The following is a 13,052-nucleotide window of genomic DNA, read 5'->3' as shown; positions in this document are numbered from 1 at the left end:
CTAATATGATGAATTGCTGTGATATATATATATATATATATATATATATATATAAGTATATATCACTTTTTACAGTTTCGTAACTCATGGAATGTTTTGGTCGTCCAGTTTTATTAAATCTGAAGTACAGGAAGTAGAACGCGCCAGAGAGTTAGAAAAATCTGTATTTTTCACATAAAACACAATACACTCTTTACAGAACGCGATATGTTGCGTTTTTTTCCAGAAAAAAATTATGTATATATCCCCTCTTGTAGGGAGTACTGATGCATGAGTGAGGGAAAAGACTTTTATTTTAAAATCATCCACCATGTTAAAATTGTGCTGAAGATTCATGCTGTCACTGAGGGCAGGAGAAATTGTTCTTTATTAATTCTGATCAAGGTCAATGACTTATCAACGATGAATGTAAAAGCAGGCAGTACTTTAATATTCGGGTCTCTGCGTCCGTGTTATACACACGCTCGTCTGTCTTTAAGCTGTTCCTTTCGAGGTCATGGACGAAGCGCGAGCCAAGCTCCCAAACGAGCAGAGGTTTGTCCTTCAACTCTGACAAACTAACAGCGATGTGACTCTGCTTCTATACGAATATGCACCATGACACGCATTAAAACTGCGCCAATTAAATTTCATTATTATATACTGCTTTTTTATTTAGAAATGCACATTGCATCTGTGTCACTGGGGCACAAAACCAGTCTTAAGTAGCAGAGCTATGTTTGTAGCAATAGCCAAAAATACATTGTATGGGTCAAAATTATAGATTTTCTTTTTTAATGTCAAAATCATTAGGATATTAAGTAAAGATCATTTTCCATAAAACTATTTTGTAAATTTCCTACTGTAAATATATCACAACTTAATATTTGATTAGTTTGCATACATTGCTAAGGACTTAATTTGGACAACTTTAAAGGCTTTGTTTTTTCTGCAATATTTTTATTTTATTGTTTTGCACCCTCAGATTCCATATTTTCATATAGTTGTATCTCAGCCATATATTGTCCGATCCTAACAAACCGTACATCAATGGAAAGCTTATTTACTCATCTTTGTATAAATCTCTTAAAAAGGTTTTGTGGTCCAGGGTCAGGTATTTCTTTTCTTTTAGGTTTCTTAATTCCTATTGATGTTTAATTTTCATTATATAATATATGATTAATAATACAATATAGATATTACTGTAGGTGCAGGTGCCTGAAGTTGCCTAATTTTAACCAGATTTATAGCTTATTTCTTGTTTATTTTTTTGTGGAAATGTCTTATGCTGCCTTGTTTGAATCTTTTTATTATAGAGGACTGGATTTAGTCCAGCAGCAACATCAAAATATGACTGGATCGGTCCCCCAGACAGACTGTCAAACCTGCGGCCGATCATATATCACATCCCAGAGAATGAGACCCCGCAGGAGAGGAAGCTGAGGCGTCTAAGACAGGAGACTGAAGACTGGAACCACGAGTTCTGGACCAACCAAAACTTCACATTTAGCAAGGTGTGAACTACAGTTGTACGGTGCAAGCTTAAAAAACACACAGTATGATGCAGGAAACACATTTAACATGCTGAGCAATTACTCTTTAACTGTTGAAATCCTTCATGAAGTTCCTCCTTTACCATTGCATCACCACTAGGGGACAGTTTTGTGTTGTAAATGTTTCTTCCTGTAAATGAATTTATGTAATTTATTTTTGTTTATTTTTTACTCTTAGCAACCGCATAACAATGTTTTTTCTATTGTTGTTTATCCCATAATAGCTCCCCTCATCAAGTTCACATTGAGCCATTTATTTATTTATTTTTTCTTAACAGGAAAAGGAAGACTATGTGAGATCACAACTGTCAGCTAAAGGATTGTCAGAGAGAGATGAGGACGGTGAGCTGTCTAAATATGAGCAACTACCTACAGTATATTTTTCACACATAACCAAATGTACATGTGTAAGAATCGCTGATCATTGAAGAACTCGTATTGATCGACCTGATAATTGAATCTTAAAAGCTGTTTGGGACATGCCTTCTGTATAATGTGCCATTTATTATGGTTCCAGGAAGGAAAAGGACTTTAAGCATCGAGGAAATGGCAGTATTTTACAAACACTTTTTAGACAAAAACATTGGAAAACATGCCAGTTATAACAGGTGAGATAAATACTGAAATATATACTATAATATAATAAAAACCTGTTGTATACATCCTTCTGCCCTGTGATTGATAATTCATGCTGCTTTAACAAGTTTGTTCATCTCTCAATCATCTCTCTATTACATTGCATTATATGTTTTACCCCCAAAATAAAACTACAGAACTTTGTTCAAGCATTTAAATATCATCTTACTAAACATTATTTTGAGATACGACTGATATTTATATGCATGTTATGTAATTAGTCTGCTGTACTGTTATAAAGATCTCACTGATGTACACTACAAGCTGTCAGAATTGCATCTTACTTTTTAGCCATATAAATATCAACAAGTGCAGAAAATTGCATATTTTTGCTTAATTTGGGCCACTGAATAAAACTAAGGTGTTTTTCTCCTTGAGAGACTTTTTAAATATGTCAGGCTTTACAGGGTTAATACCATGTTATTTATTTCTTCTATATCGTCTTGTCAATCAGGGAATGGTATAGACGGAACTTCACCATTACACTTCTGATGGCGAAGGTAGCTCTAGACAACACATGGAGGACACTGACTGGACAGACGAGGGGAAGCGGACGAGAGCAAAGCAAAACTACATGAAATGCAAATAAAGACACTGCTGATTTGGTATTGTCTCAATGTGGAAGTGAAAGCACTGAAGTTCAGAGCAAAGATTGCAGCAAAGCCTGGAACTGTTGTGAAATACTGAAGATGCTTGTGTGCCTGTGTTTGTAAATATGAGACTGTAAGCAGCTCAGCACGCTAGATTTTCCATTCTCAATTTTCGATGGAGAAGCTTTCAGTTTTTATAATCGGAGTCTGATAACCCTTCGAAAACTGATAGTAACTGCAGCTACACGTGGAGTGGAAATATGTGCGGTTCTGTAGAAGCCTTAAAAAAGCTACAGCCACGTCTTAAAGCAATAGATCACCCAAAACTGAACATTTCATTAACATTTACTCAGCCTCATGCTATTAAAAAACTGCCTTTTTTGCATGACTTTCTTCTGTGGAACATATTTTGAGAAAAACAGATTTGCAATGACATGAGTGATTTGATTGTGACATTTGGTTTTAGTTTTTCAATTTTCATTTTTTAGTTAACTGTATTATTAATCTAAGTTTATTCATTTATTTTATTAAACATTACACCTAAAATATTTATTTTAAAGCTAACATCGTGATAGAGTAAAAGTTTGTCTCTGTGAAAACAAACAAAAAATGGGATAGTAAAATAAATTGGAAATATAAACTATGGGCCAGTTTTTCTCAGAATAGTATGATGCTCAATATTAACAAACAAAATGGAAATTTGGCAAATGCTTTGTTTATGAAATTGATTAAATAAAGCTACAAGGTTAAAAGTAAAATGTACAAAAAATTATAATTTCAGCTAATATCAAAAGCTCGAGTTATCTGATAATAACTAATATTGCATACATAAATGAAAATAATTTAAAAATACAGCAACGTGGATTCGATATGACAAATGCTATTAATAAAATGTACTAAATAATAAGGAAAATAAACCGAAACTATTAATGCCACTTTATATATATATATATATATATATATATATATATATATATATATATATATATATGTGTGTGTGTGTGTGTGTGTGTGTGTGTGTGTGTGTATATGTGTGTATGTGTGTGTGTGTGTGTATATATATATATATATATATATATATATATATATATATATATATATATATATATATATATATATATATATTATACACACACACACACACACACACACGCAGAGTAAAATCATGTCGAACAGTGTTGCTCTCCTTAAATCCTGGGATGACGTCATAATGAGGAGGAGGGAACCTGTTTGGAGAAACACAACGCCATTTTCAGTTCGGCTCCAGACAGATGCGTCAGAGCTGAGACGCTAGTGTTGTCGTACATTATGAACGTGTGATTATGAGTCTGTTGTCTCTGCGCCACTCTGTGATTTGAGCTCGTGCTGGAGGAAAAGGACTGTCAGTGACCGGAACTTCCCCCGTCGAGCGCCGGAAGACTGGAGACACACACAACTGCCCCAAACCCTCACAAACAGGCTGCGGGGCGTTATATTGACTGGAGGCTCGTGGAGGGACGAAGAGGAACAAACCCTGTCACGGTTGTGTGTGACCTGGATGCTCCGCAGAACGGTAAGATATTGATCATGCTAACGAGCTAACAGTTAACTCACGCGCTCGGCTCGGCTCGCGGGGAGTGTCGGGATACCTGTCAGAGGAGTGTTTACATCCACTCACTCAGAGATGGTTTCTCTTTCAGGAGGTTGATACTGAGAGTCAGATGTGTGATCTCTATATTAAGGCCGGGAGGGAGTAAGGGAAGGCAAAAGCCCAGTCAGGCCATGACACACAGGAGATTAGTGTTAGTCACTGCACCAGAGAGCTGTCCTAAATCATCTAGAAGATCAGTGTTAAACCAGTAATAGACCTGTGTTCATTCATTGTTACTCACTGCACCAGAGAGCTGTCGATGATACTGTCCTAAACCATCTAGAAGACCAGTGTTAATCCATTGTTAGTCACTGCACCAAAGATGTGTTCATGATACGGCCCTAAAACATTGGTGCTCAGTCCTGCTCCTGTACATTTTTGATCCTTTATTGAATAAAACAGTTTATTTATATCATAAGTTGCAGTGCTGGGGCCTTCCAGGGTTGAGGACCACTGCCCTAAACCAGAAAATCAAGCTGAAAAACACTGCAACGGGAATCAGACTGTGAACCATTTCACAACCTGTGATAAAGCATTTCTGCAATAATAATACTAATTGTTGTAATATGCAGTATATGCATATGTATATACTCACAGTGGTGGCCAAAATGATTAAAAAACTTGGCATATTTAAGAAGTTTCAGTTGTTTTTGTTATATTGGCCATTACAGTATAAAACCATCTATTGTCTGAACTAACTGCGGCAGAAGGAATCTGCTGGAAAATTGATAATTATGAACTGGCCCCCTCAAAGTCCGGACGTCAACCCTAATGAGCAAATTTGGGGCGGGTTGGAAAATAAAGTGGACAGGTCTATTGTACATTCAAAGGAAAGCCTTTGGCTTGAGTTGCAGAAGTGTTGAAGTTCTCAGGACATAAATCAACACTATGCCAGAGGGATGTGCTGCTGGAATTGCTGCAAAAAGTGGACATACCAAATATCAAAGTCAAAAGTGGCTAAAAACAGTATGACTCACTTCATCTGATACTTGTGCTCAGAGGCAGGGCAAATGTATGCATGTTTCAAGAACATTATGAAATGAAATCCTGTTTTGGAGGCAAAAGGTCAATATTTTCAGATCATTCAGGTGTGCTAATAATTTTGGCCACCACTGTATGTAAGTGTACATACATACACATACATACTACTGTATACATACAGCTTTATTGTTTTTTATTGAAGACTGCTCACCAAGGCTGTATTTATTTGATCAAAATAAAATAAAATGAATACTTTTATTCATCAAGGACACATTAAATTGATCAAAAGTGACAGACAAGACATTTGTTATAAAATATTTCAAATAAATTCTGTTCTTTTGAAATTTATATTCATTAAAATATCCTCAAAAATTGATCATGTTTTCACAACATTATTAAGCATTAAAATCTTTTCAGCACTGGTCATATTAAGAACCGATATTAAAAACAGAGCACCAAATCTTATTAAATATTAAACTAATTTCTGAAGGATCGCGTGTCCGTGAAAACTGGAATAATGGCTGCTGAAAAGTCTGCTTTGGATCACAGGAATATATTGCATTTTAAAGTATATTAAAATATAAATAATATTGTAATAGTTTTTCTCAATATCAATGTTTTTACAGTATTTCTGATTAAATGAACGCAGTAGTGAGCATAAGAGACTTATTTGAACAGCAAACAGTTGAACAGTCTCCGCTAATTCAAACTTGAAATCATTTTTCTGATCATGACTCTGCTCTCTAGTTAAGTTTTTCTGCCTGATTGTCTAATAAATGTCTTAATGAACTGGTTCTGCTGGTCTCAGATGACCTTTAAATAGGAGCTTGTTAGACCAGTTGACTGAGTGATGAAAAGTATCAAATGAAATTGTGTGCTTCAAGGAATTAATTTGAATTGTTTTGTATTAAAAACGTAATTTTTGTCTCACCAATATCGTTGAACCCACTGTTACCCAAATATTTGATTAAAAAAAGAACTGATTGCATGAAGATCTTGGAATCATCAGAGCACAAGCACAAGGTGCTGGATCTGCGTGCATGACGTGGATCTTTTGTAGTTAGTATGCAGAAGGCTTGCTCTGCTCAGACATACAGTCCGTCTCTGCTCAGTGAAAGCATTTGCGTTTTGGTGAAGGAGATGCAGTCTCTGAGCGGTGTGAATGTGTGGCCAGCTGCGAGCTCAGGCTCCGCTGCAGTGGCTCCTCAATGAGAAGGTGGCTGCTTCTCCTCTGGGAAATCAATGGGACAGTTATACATTTGGCTTCTCACAGGAACACAAGTACAATTTATAGCCACTCTCTTGCTCTCGTGCTGCTGCAAAGTGCCTGATTATTCTGAACGTGTTCATCTGTGGGATGTGAATGTGACAGTTTTTTGTAGGTTGCTTTACTGGTAGTGGTTTCATAGCTGATATTCATATCGTGAAGGCAGGCAGCAATTTTCCAAAATAAAGCCAATATATAAATAGTCCTGCAAAGTGCATTTTGTTTTTGACAACTGGTGAGATTTACACATTTACGAAATAAATTATTTACTCAAACTTTAGACACCCACAAACTTAAAACGTTTATTATCCATTCGACTATGGTGTCTGTAGATTTTGAAGTTGACACAAGACTGGGGTTAATGAGGGAACTGAGAAGCTAATAATTAAGAATTATATTGATTTATGAATTCCATTATGTAATAAAATATTATTTAATAAATAAATACATTTAATAACAAGAGCATAAAAATGTGCATTTAAAATAAACAATTCAAATAAAAGCAATCAAAATAAAATGCTTAATATTAAATATAATAATAAAATATTAAATATTTGATTCACTTGCCTGCAGTCATCAGCATCTGAGAACCGTGCAAATGTGTTGTTTAATTACTGAAACATGAACTAGAAATCTCACAATTTAAACATTTATTTTAGGTCAAAGAGGTTTGGTTGATAAAAAATTTTGGGAATCCCTCATATATGCATCATAGGTATTGAATGATTTCCATATTCATATACCATGGTGTTTAGGTGTAAGTCAAAGAATAAATTATAGTATGCTCATGCTGCTGATATCTGTACAAAAACACAAAGTCACATTGCTGTGTTGTCGTGGTTTTGTTTAATTTAGTATTAGTCTTCACACTAGGAAGGTTTTGGACACAAACACGCAAAAAAAAACCCTGATTTTGTAGGTTCTCCATTTCAAAAAAGAGAGTTTCTTGATTCATTGTTTCTGCTAACACTGTTTCTCTTCCTCTTTGTTCATGCACAGCTGTTACTTAAAAATACAGACATCAAGATGCTTCCCGAAAAATAACAGAGAAGGTGAAGTTTGAGTGGGACTCTGTCTAACATTCACCGTAGTGTTTGAGAAATCGGAAGTGCTGGCATCTGAAGCCGAGTGGGTTTGACTGAAGTGTCATTTAAATGAAGTACCACACTGCATTTTCTCATGGTGGTCTCTAGCTCAAGGCAAAACGAGGCCATCGAGGACACAAACACCAACCTTAGATACTCAGTGTTAATGTTACCTCTTGCCAAAAACGTTATCCAATTGATTGAGATTTTACATTCACATTATATACACTACTGATCAAAAGTTTGGTCGGAAGAGTTTTTTTTTTAATTATTAAATTAATGCTTTCATTCAGCAGGGATGCATTAATTTAATCGAAAGTGACAGAAAAGACATCTAGAACAGTGTTTCCTACAGACTACCACTCAATGTGTGGAGGTGCTTCCCCCGGGGGAAATATAGGCTATATATAAAACAGCAAACAGGATTATTGAAAATGCACATTCATTCTCTGCCAGCAGGAGGCTCTTTAGGAGCAGCAGAAATAACAGTTTCCCCAGTAACGGCTGTAATCAAAGCAGCGCTCCACTCATACTTTTTCAGGCATTATAGTAAATATTAAATTCAAATGACATCAAATGCCTTTTCTGAAGACAGTCGTTGACCTTCAGGAATACGTTCATATAAAAAAACACCCAAGCTGCGTTTTGACTTTGAAACTTGCTCACGTTTATTCTGAATAAAAGTCTGAATAAAAAAAGCTTATTGAAAAAACTATTTTTGGCAGTCAGTATTGATATTGTGGCAAGCTGTCGCAAAATAATCAGTGTATGCAAAACACTGTATAATGTTACAAAATACATATTTTTTCAAATAAATGCTCTTTTGAACTTCAGTCCTCAAAGAAACCTTAAATGGATCATAATTCCAGAAAAGTATTAAGCAGCACAACTGCTTATGCTTTGCACATTGATAATAATAATAAATGTTTCTTGAGCATCAAATCAGCATATTAGTTATGATTTCTGAAAGGACACTGAAGATAGGAGTAATGCTGAAACTAAAAACAACTTTAGTTAGTCTGAAGTGAAACCATGAATGAAAGTTTTATTTTTCACAGAAAATGTTATTTTAAATGAGTAAATGGCAGAATTGTCATTTTTGGGTGAAGTGAACTATTCCTTTAATCTCTCCTGGTTTTTCCCTTGGTGTGTGGCATTCCTGTAATGTCAGCAATATCTCTTCCTGTGACTGGACAGCGTGGATGTTGTTATAGTTACAGGCATTAGGTTTGACCCCCTCTCCCTTCTTCCTGAGGTCACAGGAGAGTATTTCCCGATGGACCAGGCTGTGAGTCATGCTAGAGTATTTCTATTGGATTAACAGCTCTGAGAAATGAGTCTTTCACCCAACCTGCTCAATCTCTTCAGCTCTCTGCTTTCAAACCGTAACTTCCTCTATTTATTACTGCCTCTCAAGCACGCTCTGTCTCAACCTCTCCAGATTGAGTAATAGAGGACAGATCATTATCTGTTTTAAATTTTTCTGTCCTCATATGATCTCATACTGTTAGGATTTGTTCACACTGCACTTTTGTCTTCGGAAAAGTGTCAGTTTTCCTTCTACTTATGTCAGTCTTGCCGTGTTGCTGCACAACTGATGCACACAAAACACATGGTGGCATTGCTGAATTTGACATGTTTATGCATGTTAAAAATAGTTCACTATTAAAATGTCTATTTTTTTACCCACAATATCAGTGGTTTAATTTTAAAAATGAATCGTTTTAATACTGATCATTGGCATCCAGTATGATATGATTTAAAAGGAACATGTTTCTGTTAAGGTCTTGATAAAAAGTGTTTTACTTCCTTGGTTTTTGGATATGGAAACTTTGTCTAGTGTCCTCTATGTGGCCATTAGTATTATTGAATAATGATGAGAGGAAGTTTTACCTTATGATATGTAGCTATATTTTGTGCGCTTTGAAGAACAGGGATTGTGTAACACCAGCACAAAGCACCGAAACGCACATTTACACTTCAAACAACAGCATGAAATCTGCATCTCCATCCCTGCCGTGCGTTTGCTCATCTCTCTTGTGCCCTTCCTCTGTCCTCCTGCTGCCTTTGTTCTTTGATTCATCTGAAAACTCAAATCGTTATGTAGAATCAAATCAAGGAGATTGTTAGGTTTATTAGTCAATTTTTGCATTTATGCTGTAATATGAGTCCATTTTCATTTTAGGTTGCATAACCCCATCTCAACATTAGTAAATGGGCAAAAAGTTAGGTAAATAAGTTTAAATGCTTAACTTTTCACTCTGAAAAGTTGAGATGCATGATACCATATTTGTACCATATAGTTATATCTTCCAGTATTAGTGTTTTTTTTTCCGCATCAGTTAACTACATAATTGCATTTAATTGTGCACTCTTATTTTTTTTACATTTTAGATTACATTTGCTTCATCTTATACTAAAACATTATATTTAGCTCGTCTCAAATTGAATATCCATTTTCATATTATACATGTGAATTCCCTTGTAATAGATTTTAGTTTTATGTTTTCTTCTTAGTTTACTTTATATTCTTAACAAAATGATTTACAAATTTAATATCGATAGTTTATTTGTTTATTAGTCAAGACATGACAATAATCCGATGGAATTAATATCAGCGCATTATATTATATATAAAAAAATTAATAATAATAATTCTGTTGACAATAGCCTAAAGTAATATGTTTGTTATTATTAGAAATAAATTAATATTGTTACCAAGAAAATCTAACATTGTTAGATATTTAGTGGGTCTGATTGGGTGGTCCTTGTTGGAAAAGAGCAATGAAAATGGATTCTGTTCTGAACAATCTCTGCAGCAGATTCATCAGTACTTTGATTCCCATCATGCACAGGTGTTTCCTGCTCAGTAGTTGTCACATGCCAGACAACGAGTTGCTTTATGGGTCACATGAATCTCTGCCGTCTCACTTCCCATTTCCCCTCCCACAGGAATACAGCACAGGCCTGAAGCTCAAGCAGCACATGGACCCACCTCTTCTTTACATCAAAATTGCTGGGAGGAGATTGTACGCTTGTTTTCACAAGAGAAAAGAAAGCTGTGGGAGACTTGTTTTATTTCCAATGAATGAGTTTTCCCAGCATCTTCGCTATAGTCTGGAGGTGTTGCATTTGAAAGGGCAACAATCTCAGATTCTTTTTTCTTGCCCTTTGGGTTCTTGCAACTCCCAGTGCGCTTACGCTAACGTGCCTCACTCACTGCCTTAGCAACCCTGATCTGCCTTACCAGGTGAGTAGTGACTTGGCAACAACAAAGACAGCTGCTTTGTGTCCTTGTGTCAGGCTGGGAAGAGCAAGGAGCCTTTTAAATTCTTGCTTTGTTTTTACACCTCTAAGTGAAGTTACTTTTTAGATTAGAATGTAATGTTTGTTGTTTTTGCGAAAGAAAGCATTACTACTATTACTTATACTAATGACAGAAAGTATTAAATGTTGATGTGTAACTCAGCATGCACTGTTTGTGCTATGATTTGAATGATCCTTCAAGTTATCTCAGAGATAATCTTTATGATTTTAAGTGATGGATGTTAAAGGCCCAGACAAATCAAACCAATTTTAAAGAACTAGGGACAGTTGATGCCTACTTGGTGCTGCCTCAAATCACCTGCGTCTAAGCTGAAATGTTCTGCTTGAACACACATGGCAAATAACTCTCCATGACAGAAGGTAGCAGTAGTCTGATGTTTGTCATTCAAAAAGGGGAAACTTTGGCTTTTTTATTTTTTTTACCAAAATCAGTACTATCATGAGTATTAACCACGGTTGACTACTTCTGGTAGGTAACCACTTAGGAAGAGAATATGTGCCAAAAATGGGAAGTGTTTTGAGCTACACTTCACATTTTGACTCATGGTTTTGAGGTACAGGTAAGGTACAGGAAGTATAATAAGTTAATGTGATTTTTAATGTAATTTTATATAGTACCTTGCGCACCGAATCTGTAGCAAGGCTGTGCTGCCAGTTCAACACGCTCATTAAGTTGAAAATCAATCAATAGGGGTCCATCTAGTGTCAACAGTGCCGACACATTTATTTTCCACATTCAACTCTATTGGCTTTAGGCATACGCTAAACATTTGTATCAAAACTGAAGTATACTTCGGGCTTAATGTGCTCAAGTGAAGTATACTTGAGGCTTTAAAACAAGCAGAAGAGGTCTGAGCCTAGTAAGAGACTAAATTATCACTACTGTTGGACCAGTAAGCAAGCATCTAAAGACACCTTAATAGCAACATAGCACATGTTAAAAATATCTTAGCAACTGCATAGTAATGGCCTGGCAGCCACCTAGAGCTCCATGGCATTGCATCAATGTGTTTTGTCAATGCAGGCACCTCTCCCTGGAAAATACGAGTATCTATGTAGTCCATCAACTAATTTGGTTAAATCTGAGCTAACATCTTGCTCTTGCTGATGTCCGTTGCCTCAACTTGAATACTGTGAAGTGAAACTGTCATTGTTTAAATATTTGGAAGTGAGCTAAGCAGATTTACTGCATGCAAGCCATTCTATAGGTTCCTAGTCCTGTTATATACGTTCTTGAAGGCAATGTAGATGCTTGTCTCTGTGACAGAAGCTAAATCTGGATAAAAGGCCAATAAAACTCAGTTTGAGGGGATGTTTGGTTCTGTTGGTCATGTAACCTCTATGGTGCATTCTGGGTCCAGTTCCCATGGTGTTTTATGGAAGTTGGTTGGGAATATTTTTTTTTGCCAAGAGATGTTTGCAGAGTTTTCTTTGCCACTTCACATTTACAATGACCTCAGTTATTGCTTAAGGGTTTCAAGGCACAAGAACAAGGAAGTGGCGACTCATTTAATTGCCTTCAATGTCTTTTCATGCCTGATCAATTATACAAGCACACTAATCTGAAAAGGAACAGTTCCCAGACTTCTGTTCTCATTCTTGTATTGTGTATATCTCTCTGTAGGATGCGTGAGGACATGTCGAGCGTGGTGTGTGTGAAGGAGACGGATGGGCAGGGGGACCCCGAAGAGAAGCTGTCCCAGGACGAGTTGCTATGTCGGACACGGGAGGTCATGCAGGGGCTGGAGGCGCTCCATACAGAACATCAGGCCATCCTGGAGGGGCTGATAGGGACCTTGCGCTGCCTCAAACAGAGCCAGGAGGGTCGTGCTGTTGAGGAGAAGACAGCCATGATCCAGCGCTCTATGGAGATGCTGGAGCTGGGCCTCAGCGAAGCACAGGTGCAGTGTGTAAATGCTTTCAAAGTGGGAGGAAATGGTGAATGTTTTTTTAATAAATTTGCTTGTAACCATAGTAACACCATGGCTACTTTCTCTCCTGTTT

At 36.4% G+C, this 13,052-nt stretch overlaps 2 protein-coding genes across 7 annotated transcripts in view; both read left to right on the top strand.

The window, feature by feature from the left end:
* The first annotated feature begins 170 nt into the window (after positions 1 to 170).
* On the top strand, positions 171 to 2,774 carry LOC132157343 (cytochrome c oxidase assembly factor 8). The gene is made up of 5 exons (XM_059566668.1): positions 171 to 534; positions 1,296 to 1,493; positions 1,811 to 1,874; positions 2,050 to 2,140; positions 2,623 to 2,774. Exons 1-5 carry the CDS (start codon positions 271 to 273, stop codon positions 2,744 to 2,746), a joined length of 741 nt encoding a protein of 246 aa, XP_059422651.1. The 5' UTR covers positions 171 to 270; the 3' UTR covers positions 2,747 to 2,774.
* A 1,206-nt stretch (positions 2,775 to 3,980) lies between these two features.
* Positions 3,981 to 13,052, top strand: part of LOC132157340 (kinesin light chain 1) — a 34,804-nt gene continuing 25,732 nt past the window's right edge. For 4 of the 6 annotated variants that reach the window (XM_059566662.1, XM_059566659.1, XM_059566660.1 and 1 more), the window contains exons 1-2: positions 3,981 to 4,310; positions 12,673 to 12,949. In XM_059566662.1, the coding sequence (XP_059422645.1) occupies positions 12,674 to 12,949 (276 nt within the window). In that variant the 5' untranslated portion in view covers positions 3,981 to 4,310; position 12,673. The remainder of the gene's footprint in view (positions 4,311 to 12,672; positions 12,950 to 13,052) is intronic. The other 2 variants (XM_059566664.1, XM_059566663.1) reach the window with 1 other exon arrangement.

Source organism: Carassius carassius, chromosome 14 (genome assembly GCF_963082965.1).
Source record: "Carassius carassius chromosome 14, fCarCar2.1, whole genome shotgun sequence".
NCBI classification, from domain to species: Eukaryota; Metazoa; Chordata; class Actinopteri; order Cypriniformes; family Cyprinidae; genus Carassius; species Carassius carassius.
This window is presented reverse-complemented; position numbering and strand designations above follow the sequence as displayed.